The following is a 14,674-nucleotide window of genomic DNA, read 5'->3' on the forward strand; positions in this document are numbered from 1 at the left end:
GCCTCCTGATCTCAGGCTGTTCAGGGAAAAACAGATGTGTGTTGGCAATAAATGTTCTCTTTGATGCACATAAATCCTGATGCTACTGCACTGCCACATGCTATTTCAGAATAAACCCCATATATCACATTTCTCAGGGAACAGAGACCTTGCTGTGACCCAGAGTAAAACAAACAGTTACCATTTTAAAAACACTTGGTTCCAGAATTACTCCAAGCAAGTTTTTACTTAGAATGAGGAGCAATTTGGATTCATGCTTTCTTTGGGATCTTGTACTTTCAAAGGCCACAGGACTTAACCAGCACCAGCTGGTGCCAGGCTGCATTAGATTTCTATTCCTTCTACAGTTCAATTTTTCGCATTTTTTCCTGAGTTACTCAGTGCCTTTGTTTTAATATTATTCTGCTAAAAACTTCAACTATAGACAGTCAATTCAGTTGTTTTGGTACATTAAATTTATCCGCTAATTTGTCATAAAATCTTTTTGTGACATTTGAACTCTTAGAAGCAGTTTTTACTTAAGCTTAACTCATTTGATAAGGGGAAGCTCCAAACTCTGTTCTGTCAGTGTGCATACTGAGCAAAGTAGATACTCCACCTTTTTGGACAGCTTGTACGAGGTAAAAAATACCTTGCATTGTTGTTTGAAGCAGTGTGTAAAACCAGGAATATTTTGGTTTTAAAAGCTGAGAAATTCTGTGGGGAAAACTGTCTTCTCCAAGGATAACTTGTTTTAATTAGCGATTGTCCCTTTTCGTGCCAAGAAGAAAGAGATGCTTACGGATGCCTGCCCTACGTAGCAATGTCTGACTGCACACACTAATAACACTCATGTTGCCTTTCATTGTGGTGCTTTAATGCTGCTTGTAACATCAGTATGGTAAACTCCAAACAGTGTAACCTGAGCTTTTCATTCCATAGCTGTGCTGGGCTCTCCCTTGCTTAGAATGCAGTGTCCCTCGCTTAGCATCCATTTCCTGAACATTTTCCCATGCCAAGTTCCCTTAGTGTTTGTTGCTGGGATTGGGGCCTGCAGGGAGTAGATTCCAGCTGCATTCCCCACCGAGGAGGGGGGAATGGTGTTTAACACCTCACAGGCTTTCCTTTAGACAGAGGGGGTTCAGGCTGCTGTTACAGCTCTAGTTATAACAAAACTGGGTTGAAGTTGGAGCTGGGGAGTGAGAAGGGGGCAGTGGGAATACCCTGGAGCCAGCTGCATGATTCCTGAGCGTGTTGCTTCCTTTGCAGCAGAATCCCAACGGGACACACGGCACTAACCCTGAACCCCAGCTCAGCAGTGACCCTTTTGAAGACCTGTCATTCCAGCTGCTCGTGTCCAAGATGCAGAGTTCTGTCCGAACATCACCCGCTCCAACCTCAAACCAGAAGGAGTTGATACAGTTACCTTCATCAAGGCAAAGAAATGCGGAGAATTCGAATCCTGTAAATTGCATGTCAGCAACGCCTCCTATTCCAACCTTCCACTCATCCCAGGAACATCAGCGCAGCTCTCCAAACCCATTTATTACTGGGCTGAACTGCTCAAATCCATTCACAGAAAGAACTCCTAGTGCTGGGAACCCATTTAGGATGGAGACACGGGAGTCCAGGATCCCCTCACAGGCACTGGCAGGGAATGCTCCCCCCCCATTCCCTGTTCTGCCCCCGCCCGGCTGCGGCACAAGCGAGCCTCTGTTTCCTGTGGGTGCAGCTGCAAACGCCTTTGGCCTGCGCAGTAAATCTCTCAAGGTGGAGAACGTGCAGCCCAGGGGCTGGGTGACGTTTGACGAGGACGAGAACTTCCCCACCAAGCTGAAGCCATCCGCCAGCGTCCCGGATTTTACGCGGCTCGGCCGCGGGAAACCGGCCGCGTGCCCGGCCCTGCTGGGAGCTGAGCACAAACCCTTCCTCGGGTCGGGCTTTGCCTTGGATGGTGGCTGGAGTCAAAGTGCTGCCGACTGCTTCTGCACGCTGCCAGCCCGAAAGCCACCTGCCCCCCCTGTGCCATCCAGAGCGGGCAGCAGCAGGTGCCCTGCAGAGCCCTCCCTGGCACCCAGGGTGTCACCAAGCCATGGCTTCACAGAGAGATAGATAGGTGGCCAGAGAATCACAAGGTTGTATTCATTCCTGCGTTTTATCCAGTAGAATAATTGGGCATTTGAGATTATTCTGTGTGCAATAATTAATTGTTAAATGCACTGAAACTTAACTCTGCTCGTAAACAGCCACTTCAGCTTGTGTATAAACTTTGAATGTGTATATATGGTAGAGCACAACAAATGGTCAGAAGTTTATGGAAATCTCGGTGTAATAGTATTTGAATAGACAAAGAGAAGAAGGGTGAGCTCCTGTCTCACTAAAACCTGTCAATCCTGGACACAGATTTTGCTTAGGGAGCTCTTTCATTTCTGTTCTCCTCTGTGGAATTCCACAAGAAGAGGCTCCCTGCTGGCAGCCTCCCCCCTCCCTTTTGACTGTTTTGTTAGTTGATATTTATAAGTATTTACCAAAGAGCTGCCAAAGTTTATGGAGATTTGAATGTTGACAAGTATTGTTTAGAAGCCGTTTAATTTATAACAGAGGCTATGGGTATTTGTAAGGCTTATATTTGAATTTGAGGCACAACAAAAATAGTTTACTTTCAAAATAGAAACAAAACTTTGCATATTAATATATTCGATTAATCTCCTGTGTCAGTACATTTCAGTTGTTAGATCCTATTGTGACCTACACTCACTAGCACTAACTCAGAATAATTGTTTCATATCATCCATTTATTCATTACTAGTTTAACTATACTATTTTTTTTTTCCACAAACTGGAAACAGCTGATACAGCAAACTTTTCCTCAACCTCTGGAAAACCCCCCTTGGCTTTTGAGGTACAAAGCAGTATTTGCCAGTTGCAGGCCGTGTAGCGTGCCAGCCAGGGGGTGAACAGCACACTTGGATTGTATTTAGAGTAGTGCAATATCCCGGGGCAGCCCGCTTTGGAAAGCCTCAAACGCTCTCACAACATGATCCATGAAGTAATCCATGACATAATCCACGATTCCTTCGGACAGCCCTGGCTAGCCACGAGCTGCAGCCGCCTAGAGGAGTGATAGTGAGTTTCTATTGCGCTTTTTCTGTTCAGGTCATTCCAGTTGTACACTTGGAACAGCAGTGGTACTACGTGTGCTTCGGTGTGTGAGTTCCTTGTTTCACGCTGTCGCTGCAGACATCCAGCAGTGTGGTTGATGTTTTGGTATATCCTTACGTTAGCAAACCAAATTCAGGGGGGAACTTTTGCTAGTGGGAGTCACGTGATAAAATATGTTGTCGAATATTTAATGGCAGTGATTAAAAACTATCTGTCTGAACTGTACCCGGCGTGCGGCTCCTCTGCGCCTCACACGACTGCGGGGGCCACAGGGAATGTGCCCAAATTTCAGGGTCTCTATATATGTGTGTATGTTTATACATGTGAGCTGCAGTGAGGCCCTGCCTGTGTTGATGGGAGCAATGAGCAGCAGCAGACGCTCTGCAAACACTGAGGATGGAGGTGAGACCCGCTGCCCACGTGTCCCTGGACTCTGTTTCCATGGCTGTATCCCCCAGGACACCCAGGTATGCCTGAAATATTCCCATCCTTATGGCCTGGGTGGTCATTCTCTCTCTGTGCCCCCATGCTACCAAATCCTCCTGAATCAGCAGGATAAATTAAACCCTCTACAGCCATGTTTTTAGTGTCAGCAGGTTAGGCATTCCTTTATTCTTGGCTGGGGGCCGTATGCCTGACAGAATTCTGGCCTCCACATGGGCACTGATACCAAACTTTTTCACTTAGTTAAACATTTTTAGTAAACCAAGACATCAGTGTTCTTGGGTTCTAAATTACATCATTATCTTTAATTAATTAGTATTTTGTCATTTATTGGTAATTTATTTCTCACTTCTTATGCGAATTAGTGCGTATTTTTAGTCTTTTTGTATCTTTCCCTTTAGTAGGGAATTTCCAGTGCATATACGGAGTTTTTCTCTGTTTTTTTCTGCATAGTGTTCTTGTGATCCATAAATTCTGCGTTCTAGATGTCCAACCTCCCCAGTCCCTCTTTCTCTCCTGGGCTTTGTTCATTGGAAATATCAGAGTTAGTTTATCAAAACTGAACGTTTCAGGCCTTTTCCCAGGCTGTCCTCACAGAAGTAGCTTGTAACAACTTTGCTAAATACCAACTGAGCGTAATTTAAGAGTAGTCCTCTGCTTATAATTGATATAAATATAGCTGATGATTAATTAGAACAATTAATTTAAGAGGTAATTAAACTCCTTACTTGCAATTAGTAAGACGTTCTGCCGTTCCCCTCACGGGGCAGGGCGCGCGGGCCCTTTGAGGGCGCCCGTGCCCTCACGGGGTGGTCGGAAGTGCCACTACTTATAATTTATATAAATATAGCTGCTACTTAAAATTTATATAAATATAGCTGATTATTAATAAGAACAATCAATTGGAGAGGTAATTAAACTCCTTACTTGCAATTAGTAAGACGTTCTGCCGTTCCTCTCACGGGGCGGGGTACGCGGGCCCTTTAAGGGCTCCCGTGCCCTCACGGAGTGGTCGGAAGTACCACTACTTATAATTTACATAAATATAGCTGCTACTTATAAATTATATAAATATAGCTGATGACTAATTAAAACAATTAATTTAAGAGGTGATTAAACTCCCTACCTGCAGTTAGCGGGACATTCGGTCGTTCTCCACACGGGGCAGGGCGCGCGGACCCTTTAAGCGCTCCCGTGCCCTCACGGGGAAGCCGGAAGGGGAAGCAGCGGCGGCACCGGCGGAGGCGCCGTTGCTGCGGGACCGGAGCCTCCCGAAGGATCCCTGCGGATCCCGAAGGATCCCGGTGCTACCGGCGGGGGCGGCAGCTGCCCCCCGCGCCCTCAGGGCCCCCCGAAGCGGCGGGCGCGGCCGGTGCCCGCGGTGCCTCCCTGCCGCTGGTATCCAGGGACTCGGCTCCGTTGCTGAGGGGGCTCCCGGGCCGGCCATGGTGCGGCTGCACGTCAAGCGCGGCGGCGAGAGCGAGTTCCTGCTGGAGGCGCCGGGCAGCGCCCGCCTGGCCGAGCTGGCGCCGCTGGTGGCCCGCATCCACAACGGGCGGCTGAAGGTGCAGCGCCTGTGCGCAGGTACCGCGGGGCCGCGGCGGGCGGGAGCGGCTCCGCTCCTGGCGGGCTCGGTGCGAATTCCCGCCTTCGGTGTCCAGTGAGGGCCCTGCAAAGCGCTGAAACCTGTCCCGCTGCGTGTGCCGGCAGCGGCTGCTTAAATCGGAATCGCGGAATCGTTTGGTTTAGACCTCAAAGCTCTCGCAGTCCCACCCCTGCCGTGGCAAGGACATCTTCCGCTGTCCCAGGTGCTCCAAGTCCCGTCCAGCCTGGCCTTGGGCACTGCCAGGGTTCTGGGAGCAGCCACAGCTGCTCTGGGAACCTGTGCCAGGGCCTGCCCACCCTCACAGCGGGAAGCGTTTCTCCTCAGTATCCCATCTATCCCTGCCCTGTGGCGCTTCGAACACGTTCCCCCTTGTCCTGGCATGCCAGGCCCTTGGCTACGGTCCCTTGTCCAGAGTCCTCCTTCAGAGCACTGTGAGGTGCTCCCGCCTGCCCAGCAGCTTCCGAGGCAGCTTTAAAAAACATTTCCAACCCCGCCGTGGGGCTGTGAGAGCAGAGATTGGTGTCAGGTAAGCCTGACCTGGGGCTGCAGCCCACCCACAGCTGCCGTGCAACAGCCACGGTGTTTGTGGGCTGTCTGAGGCTGAACTGATGCTAGTCTGAAATTTTAAAAAAATCTGACCAGGGAAATACCAAAAAGAAAAGGTTTATAGCCACTAAGTACCATGAGGGTTTGTATCCCTGCATGTGTAATTTGTTACATTGTTTTATAGTTACGTAAAATGTATAAATTTCAACATAATTACACGATCCCTATCTATATATGTATGTTTATATCCCTTATTCTTTATTCCCTGAATCTACCTGTTTGGAAGCTAAAAGCTAGGGGCAAGTTTTCCCTGCATGTACATCATGTGAAAGGCTTTTTTAAATGGACTATAGTAACAGAGGCTTTTAATCTTGTTCTCTAAACTCTCTAAAGAGATGGAGGAGCTGGCAGAGCATGGCATTTCCTTACCTTACAACATGCAAGGACTGACAGATGAGCAGATTGAAGAGCTGAAGTTAAAGGACGAGTGGGCAGAGAAGTGTGTCCCAAGTGGTGGGAGCGTCTTCAGGAAGGATGAAATGGGGCGAAGAAATGGATTTGGTAAGTCAAATGTCAATGTTTGTTTCTTTCCTACAGGCACGGACAATCCATGATATAACAGGGAGCAACAAATCCCTGATTCTGGAGTGGGGTAGCTGAACTGTAAGTTCCACATGTAGGAATTCTGCCTTGGCTCAGAATCTGGGGTAATGCTGATTAACAAGCCTTAAGAGCAGTGTCTCTCTTCAGCATATCACCAATCACCAGGAGCCAGTTTGACTGTTCCAGTTCAGCTTACTCTCCCCATCTGTAAATGCGAGAACTGGGTTTCTCCGGGGACTCCCAAGATACATTAACAGGTTGTTTTTCTACTATTTCTCCTTTTTTCTCACTGACTGGGGCTCAGATTCACGGAGCATGTTTTTCTAAGTGGGAGTTGAGCCTTGTGATATTGACCAAGTTAGAAAATTGAACAGGGTGTGTATGTGAGCCAAACCAGGTGCCATCAGATGATGCACCCAAGTGGGACATAAGATGGGAATCAGTATGCTTTAGCTGGATTTTGTTCTTGAGGACAGGCTTTTTGTAGTAATTGAAATAGATAACTGTGATATGAAATGTACAGTGTATTTGTGAAACTGTCTTCTTTGTTAGATTGAGATTTTAATTAGAAAAGAAAGCTGCAAGCTGTTTTGCCCAGTTAAAGCATGTGTGCCTGTACAGCCCACAATAATCCAGCAGGGAAGGAGCCTTGGATTGTTGTGGAGGGTATTATGGGGTTATGGTTGTTGCTTTCTACTGAGGACCTTTGTCCCAAGTGAAGTTCCAGATCACAGAACCATGGAATCACAGGATAGTTTAGGTTGGAAAGGACCTTAGAGCTCATCCACTTGCACTCCCCTGCCATGGGCAAGGACACCTTCCACTGCCCACACTGCTCCAAGCCCCATCCAGCCTGGCCTGGAACACTTCCAGGGGTCCAGGGGCAAGTACCAGTCACATTCTTTGGGAAAAGTCCATTTGTTTGTGCCATGGAAAATACTGCTTATTTCTTAAGTTAGTAGGAAATACAGGAATGAACTATGTAACTCTGCTTTATGATACAATACTGTTTCATCTGCTCACAATGGAGTCTGCACAGGATGTGTGCTTGGTTTCTTTACAGTAAGCATAGACTGTGAGATATCTCTCTTACTTTTAGCTCCAAATGAAAAAATGCAGCAAGTTATAAAGAAGACAATAGAAGAAGCCAAGGCATTAATCTCTAAGGTGAGTTTGCTCATGTGATGCGTGGGGCTTTCCTAGTAAGTGCTGTGGAGTTGGGCATCTGAAGTAAAATCAGACTTTTTTTGGTGCAAGGGCTGACAGTTGTTGAGAAATGCCATGAGGTGATGTGAACAGTCTAATAAGACCTGACATTTTGGTTAATGTTTTTCTTTAAGGCTTTTGGCAAGTAGTTCAGCAGGTTAAGGAATCAGATCCAAACTCCAAGGGAATGCTGGCAGCCCAGCCCATGTGGAACCATTAAATCACATTCAGTTTTATCCGTGCAATTTGCTACTGCTGTGTTCTTTGGGTGAATGCTTGTTGTGCTTTCTGGTGAGAAATTAACTGCATGCTGTGCTGTTCTTGGAGTTAACGAAGTCTTTTGACTTTTATGTGTAATTAATTGAAAAATGTGTTCTAATCTCTTAGGTTATCACAGAATCCCAGCTGGTTTGGTTTGGAAGGGACCTTAAAGCTCGTGCAGTGCCACCCCAGTGCCATGGGCAGGGACGCCTTCCCCTGGAGCAGGGTGCTCAGAGCTCAGGCCAGCCTGGGATTCCAGGGTTGGCAGGGCTTAGGCCTTGGTTGGACTTGCACTTGCACTCAGCTCAGTCCTGCTGAGTGGGTGTGTGCAAAGACAAGCACAAGGGTTGCCCTGATGGGACGGTGCTCTCAGGCATTCAGATTCACAGTGCCAAACCTCTAGGTGCTCTCTGTGATGTTTCAGCCTTCGTATGGCTTTGAAACACAAATTTAGGAACATTTATGAATGGAGTTAAGGATAGTTTGGAAAGTGGTTTGTTTGGTTTGCCAGTTTATAAAGACAAACAAGAACAAACATGCTTGTGTATTTGGGGTTGTACTGGCCAGTTAGCCATATCAAGAACGTCCACAAGGAGGCAACATTCCCTTACCTCAGTACTTGAGAAACTGTTAAATCCGCAGGGAAGACCTTTATTTCTGTTCTTCCAGATGTGTCATGTTCCTCCTTTGTCCTTGCAGTAGGGCTTGGAATGATCTCAAGTACTTGTTCTTACAGTTCTCTGCATGAGCTGTGCAGTTTGCCAGGCTTTGCACCTCTGCTCACATGTGCTCTATTTTTTTTCTCAAGTTTTAAGCCCCTTCTCCATTCCTGACTTGACTTTTGCTGGCTTGAATCACGTTCATGAGTCACAAGTGCCTGGAGCCCCAGCAGCCCTGTCTGGTATTGTGGTCACACGTGTCCTGCTTTCAGTCCTGTGTTCCAGGGGCAGTTGTCTCCTCACAGTTTAGTGAAGATCTCCCCTTTTTGTTTTCTCCCCCACCCCACATGAGCAGGCTAAACAGAGGGGCCAGAGGTGAGAGATGTACTCCCAAGTCAGTATTCCAGTGAGGAGATTTGCACTCCTAAATTTTTTGTGCAGCCTGTTGGCTCTGCTCAGATGTCCCATCATTTAACTTTTGAACTGACCACTCTCTCTGCAGGTTTGCCTGTGCTGCCACTGATCCCTGTGTGTGTTTCAGACAGGTTTGCCTGTGCTGCCGCTGATCCCTGTGTGTGTTTCAGACAGGTTTGCCTGTGTTGCCACTGATCCCTGTGTGTGTTTCAGACAGGTTTGCCTGTGCTGCCACTGATCCCTGTGTGTGTTTCAGACAGGTTTGCCTGTGCTGCCACTGATCCCTGTGTGTGTTTCAGACAGGTTTGCCTGTGCTGCCACTGATCCCTGTGTGTGTTTCAGACAGGTTTGCCTGTGCTGCCACTGATCCCTGTGTGTGTTTCAGACAGGTTTGCCTGTGCTGCCGCTGATCCCTGTGTGTGTTTCAGAAACAAGTTCAGGCCGGTGTGTGTGTGGACATGGAGACGGTGAAGGATGCCTTGGAGCAGCTCCGAGGGGCTGTCCTGATCGTGTATCCCATGGGATTGCCTCCCCATGATCCCATCAGGATGGAGTTTGAGGATAAAGAAGACTTGGCAGGAACTCATGTACGCAGTAATGTATTCCCGTTGTGTGTGGTCCTGGGTTAAACATGGCCTGTGCTGTTCTGCATCTCGTCAGTGAAAGTTGTTTTCACCTCCAACGTGGAGAATTTGTGTCCCAAAGTGTTTATATTAGATCAGGATTGAATGGAATATAAATAAAAATGCCACAGATGAATATGAGGAGAAATATGTAGGAGTAAAGTTACACTTCATGTTAGGAATTCCAGACAGATTTTTATTTTTCCCCTGAAAAAAAATCTGGTTAAAAAAAAAAAAAAAAAACCCAAGAAACAATATCCTCCAACTCTTCACCTTGTTTCTTTTGTCACAGGCTGGAACTGAAGTTATAAAAGAATCAGAAGCACAGTTGTGGTGGGCAGGAAAGCAGTTAGAAGAAACAAAGTTGCTCTCTGACTATGTGGGCAAAAATGAGAAAACAACCATCATTGTGAAGATCCAGAAAGTGAGTATTGCTGGGTGGTTGCTCTACAAGTTCCTCACCCTTGGCTCTCTGTTCTCTGTGGAAGAGAACTGTCCATAGAAGTATAAAATGGATTAGATTAGTTCCAGCTTGTGCATCTGCTTTAAGGTTTGAATGGATTATACTCGGAGTTTTTCTTCAGTAGCTCTTTAGCCTGTCAGTTACATACTGTAGTTGCTGTTTCTTGCTCCATGGTGTTTTTGTGAAGTACGGCAAGGAGGTATTTAAAGAATAGAGGGAATACAAACTGGGAAGTTTTATGGCAAATCTTGCCACCTGCAGTGGGTTCTGCAGTGCATCCCTGAGAGGTAAGGCAGGTGGATTTAGGTGATTGATTTAGATCAGATTTGCTTTCTCATTGCTCCCAGGGTCACTGGGAAGTGGTGTGGCCTCTCAATAGCCCCTGCAGTGTAGCCCCCCAGGAATGCTGTCTGTTTCATTACTTGAAGGACTTGCTCAAAGAACAAACTGCCTCAGACCTGTTTGTTCTTGAGAGCATCCACCATCTCCGTGCAGGATGCTGTGCTTGCACTTGCTGACAGCACGAGTTTTCTGCTTTGCCCTTCATTTCTTCCAGGGGCACAGTGGCCTGGATAAGAAATTCCCTTTTATTTCTAGTGGTGTGTAGCTCCCTTACTTCCCTGCTTTACTGAATCCTATGCCATGCTGTGTCTGTATTAGTTGGGGAGCTAAAGAAATATGTAGAGTGACCTTAAAACAGATGTATTGTATCTTTTAAAGTGGAAATTTATGTAAAATAGACTTAATCCTGTTTGCATCTTCCATTGATGTCCACAGAATTCACAGCATGATCCAGATACAGAGATGAAAAAATAAAATAGCCCTCACTTCCCTGTGAGGGTGCTGAGGCCCTGACGTAGGGTGCCCAGAGAAGCTGTGGCTGCCCCTGGATCCGTGGAAGTGTTCCAGGCCAGGCTGGATGGGGCTTGGAGCACCCTGGGCTAGTGGAAGTGTCCCTGCCCACAACGGGGATGGAATTAAATGATCTTCAAGGTCCCTTCCAACCCAAACCATTGTGTGATTGTATGAATGCAGCCACAGTTTCTCAGCATTTATTTTCCTGTCCTGAGGGACCTTATTAAATTTGAGCAATCCAGCTGTCTGAAGAGAGGTTTTTGCTGTCTCTGTGTAGCAGCTTCTGCTCTGTATCACCAGAGCCATCAGCAGCATTTTCCATTTCCCTTGCAGAAAGGACAGGGAGCCCCGGGGCGGGAGCCTGTGCTCAGCCACGAGGAGCAGAAGGAGATGATGCTGTACTACTACAGGAAGCAGGAGGAGCTGAAGGTGGGTGTGTGCCTGTGGTGCTGGGCTGCTGTGACAGGACAGGCTCAGGCTGTGCCCTCACTGCCTCCCTCCCTCTCTGCCACAGAAACTGGAGGAGGAGGACGACGACTCGTTCCTAAATGCGGAGTGGGCAGACAACCATGCTCTGAAAAGGCAGTTTCACGGTGTCAAAGACATCAAGTGGGGTCCAAGATGAAGCTCTGCACACCCCTTCCTAAGCTGCTCGGTTGATGCTGTTGTTTGCAGCAAGGAGTTGTGTTGTGTGTGGTAGATTCCTCAGACAGCAGCTGAAAGTGTCACTTCTGTGGCCTTAAATGTTCAATAAATGTTCCTGTTTCTCTGTGACTGCAGCAGCACTTTCCTCTGCAAAGAATTGAACAGATTCTCCTGATGTTTGGCATTTTATTTGAAACTTGTAATTTTGATATGGAAGTGTCAATCTGTTTCATAGGTAAGAGATGTAGTAAATATGCACTGGAGTGTTTGGTGGTGTTCAGAGTGCTCTTTATACTCTCTTCTCACTCTTGCATTGCTATTGGAGAAGGTAATTTATTTTATAGGAAATCAGTTTCCCCTGACTAATCCAGGGAGATGGAAGGGTTTTTTATGTGCTTGTTCACATTTCAACATAGCTCTTTCCAAACTGTAATTTGTAAATGAATTAACTTCTTAATAATTGTTTAAAGGAAATGTTTTTATATAAACACCAGTGACATCCTCGTGCTTCATTTTCATTCTTTGGGTTTAGTTTTTCTTGCTGGTATATAGAGGTTGACAGTAATTTGTGTACAAAAATAAGCATCATTTGCAGGTAGACTGGATAAACCCAAGTTTAATAGGACCAGATCTTTTAGGATGGAAGTAAAAAATCATCATGATTTTCTGTATGAGTTTGGTTGAAGAGACACCGATCAAGTTGAAAGCCAAGTGTTTGCTGAACTTGCAGCTTGAAGACTGGATGCAGAACAGGTAATGAATGCCATTCAGTGAACTATTCGTGGTGCTTTTACTGCAATCACTTATCTTTTTACTTTCAGGGAAGTTTGGTGTCTGGTAGTTTTTCTTGAATCTCAACTTTACAGTAACATGACTTTTTACTACAGGAAAAAATCAGCATTTCTGAGTTAAAAAACTTCAAATATTTTTAATTTAAAACTTATTTGGAATTATTTCACATGGCAGAAAAGGTTCTTGAAAAAACACTTTGTTCTTCCACTTCCTAAGAGGAAAATCAATGTCCTGGAGCTTATAATATTCTCATTTCCTCCCTGAAAGCAAGGGAAAAGCACGCATAGGAAACGTTTAACACAGATTCTGCTCCCCTTTGACTGCTGTTCTCTGATGTAATTGGTGCTGTTTTTTTCTTTAGCTGAGCGAACTCTCCATAGCATTGATGCTTTTTGGAGTTGTCACAACAGCGTTTGTGGCTCTGCTGGATTCATTTATTGTGGCTGAAATGGAATGAACTCACTGGGAAATGATTGAAGAGTACTGGAACTGAGGAAAGCCTGTGGGTATTTACTGTCCAAGGAGATAATGAGATAGACAAAACTTTGGTTTTGCAAAGTTGCAAACCTGTATGTGGTGTTTCTTTCTTGTAAACCACTTATTTTTGGGAGTTTGAGAGTAGCTGTGCCCTTCCATGGAGGGAATCCATTCTCTCTCCAAGGAGACATACACCAGAACACTGCTAAAACCTCAGCCCTCAGCCTGGAGAGGTTCCAGCTGTGGCACTGCAGCTGCTGGTTTTTAGGGCTTGGGACAGAAGTGCATTCCTCATTAATTTTCTGTTTTGTCTGCTGAATACTTTGGGTGTTGTTTCAGAAAGATTCAAATAATTCCATGTCTGTTTATCAGATTTTTTTATGTTTACCTTCATTCTGACTCTGACTGCTGCGAACAGTGAGTATTTGGAAATGAGGTGAGCCACTAATTGACAGCTTTCCACAATTAGCCTGGAAAGTTTATGCAAAAAGAATGAAATAGCAACTCGAATGCAGAACTATAAATAGTTCAGTCAGAGGAGCAGATGCTGAGTGAGGCTTGACCTCCCAGCCTGGAGCAGAAGCTGCTTCCCTGCCCTGCTGAGTTGGTGCTGGGGTTTGGGCAGGGTCTGTCACTGTGTTTGGGGATCCATTTAGACAGGCATGCCTTATGAAGCACTGCACTTTGTTTTCCCCTCTAAACACATTCCCAGTGTCTGTGAAATGCTCCATCTTGGGAAGCAGATGCTTCTCTGGCACCTGGAGGAATTTCTGTCTGTCTGCCTGCTGGTGAGTGGTGGCAGGCAGGAGGAAAGTCAGGAGGGGATCAGGTCATCAGTTAAATCACTGTTTCATAGTTAAATCACTGTTGTGATATAAAATGTCTTTCCTCCAAGGTTGTAAAAGCAAGGAGAGGACTGGGAGCTGGGAAAAGCAAAACGTTTTGGCCCAAGGAAGGGACTAACCTTAGGTTTCTGCTGATGTGCTGCCACTGCAGTTTTGTTACCAGGAGTGAAGACCCAGGTGTGAGCTGGCAATCCCAACGAGAGGTACCGGATGGATGGAGGAGTGGGTGAGCAGAGTGGGGAAAGCGCCCGTGTGCCCGGTGGCCGGAGCCAAGCAATGGACACAAACTGGAACACAGGAGGGTCCCTCTGAGCCTCAGGAACACTCTGTCACTGTGTGGGTGGCTGAGCACTGGCACGGGCTGCCCAGAAAGGTTGTGGAGTCCCCTCTTTGGCTGGACCAGGTGTTCTCCAGGTGGCATCCTGACTTTACCTTGTCTTGAGTAAAGTGAAGGAAAGGTAACTCCCAGCTTTTGTTAGGATGTCTGCTTATGGGCTGAAACCCCACTGAGGCTTCCCAGGGAAAAATGAGGGAAGAAAATGCGCAGGTTTTAGTGACTATAAACATTAACTGCCAGCCAGATAACTTCCGAAAAAGATCAGCTGGGCTGTGGGCCCCAGGCTTTCCAAAAGAGAGTTTAACCAGGATAGAGTTTTGGGGAGCCCCTGCCCTCAGCCCAGCCCGCTCCATGAAAAGATGATCAGGTTTTTGTCACTAGCATGCTTTGTCAGCAGGAGGAATTGCTGGGATGTAGATCAGTCCTCTGTATCTGACTGGCGGTGGGTGGCACCTGCCCCGTGAGTCAGAAGGAAGGAGCCAGATCTGGCCCAGGGCCCTCCCCAAAGGCAAATTTACCTTCTTCACCCTCAGGACCAAGGCATGGGCTTCTCCTGACCTAAACCCGCTGATCAGTATTGTGCCCAGCACAGGCTGTGATGAATTCCTGCTCAAGGGGAGAGCCGTGGGATTGCAGCCAGGCTCTTGGGCTGTGCTGGCCTCTCCTGCAGTTTCCCAGTGCTCTGGTGACCTCAGCCCTCCATCCAGCCCCTCAGCCTCTCTTCCTTCCGCTGATAGGATGCTGCTTGCTGCTGAGG

The 14,674-nt window shown here is 46.8% G+C and overlaps 2 protein-coding genes across 4 annotated transcripts in view; both read left to right on the plus strand.

The window, feature by feature from the left end:
- The window catches only part of SYNJ1 (synaptojanin 1), a 49,568-nt gene extending 46,202 nt beyond the window's left edge, over window positions 1-3,366 (plus strand). Inside the window, exon 31 of one of the 2 annotated variants that reach the window (XM_059492903.1) lies at window positions 1,249-3,366. In XM_059492903.1, coding sequence (XP_059348886.1) covers window positions 1,249-2,091 — 843 coding nt within the window. In that variant the 3' untranslated portion in view covers window positions 2,092-3,366. The remainder of the gene's footprint in view (window positions 1-1,248) is intronic. The other variant, XM_059492912.1, reaches the window with a different exon arrangement.
- Window positions 3,367-3,589: 223 nt separating this feature from the next.
- CFAP298 (cilia and flagella associated protein 298) lies at window positions 3,590-11,734 on the plus strand. Of its 2 annotated transcripts, none has more exons than XM_059494063.1 (7): window positions 3,590-3,608; window positions 6,131-6,298; window positions 7,440-7,507; window positions 9,309-9,467; window positions 9,796-9,927; window positions 11,155-11,250; window positions 11,336-11,734. In XM_059494063.1, exons 2-7 carry the CDS (start codon window positions 6,133-6,135, stop codon window positions 11,444-11,446), a joined length of 732 nt encoding a protein of 243 aa, XP_059350046.1. In that variant the 5' UTR covers window positions 3,590-3,608; window positions 6,131-6,132; the 3' UTR covers window positions 11,447-11,734. The 2 variants fall into 2 exon arrangements, with proteins under 2 accessions (XP_059350046.1, XP_059350045.1); XM_059494062.1 differs by lacking the exon at window positions 3,590-3,608 and adding an exon at window positions 4,827-5,169.
- Window positions 11,735-14,674: the final 2,940 nt, after the last annotated feature.

Source organism: Ammospiza nelsoni, chromosome 2 (genome assembly GCF_027579445.1).
Source record: "Ammospiza nelsoni isolate bAmmNel1 chromosome 2, bAmmNel1.pri, whole genome shotgun sequence".
Lineage (NCBI taxonomy): Eukaryota > Metazoa > Chordata > Aves > Passeriformes > Passerellidae > Ammospiza > Ammospiza nelsoni.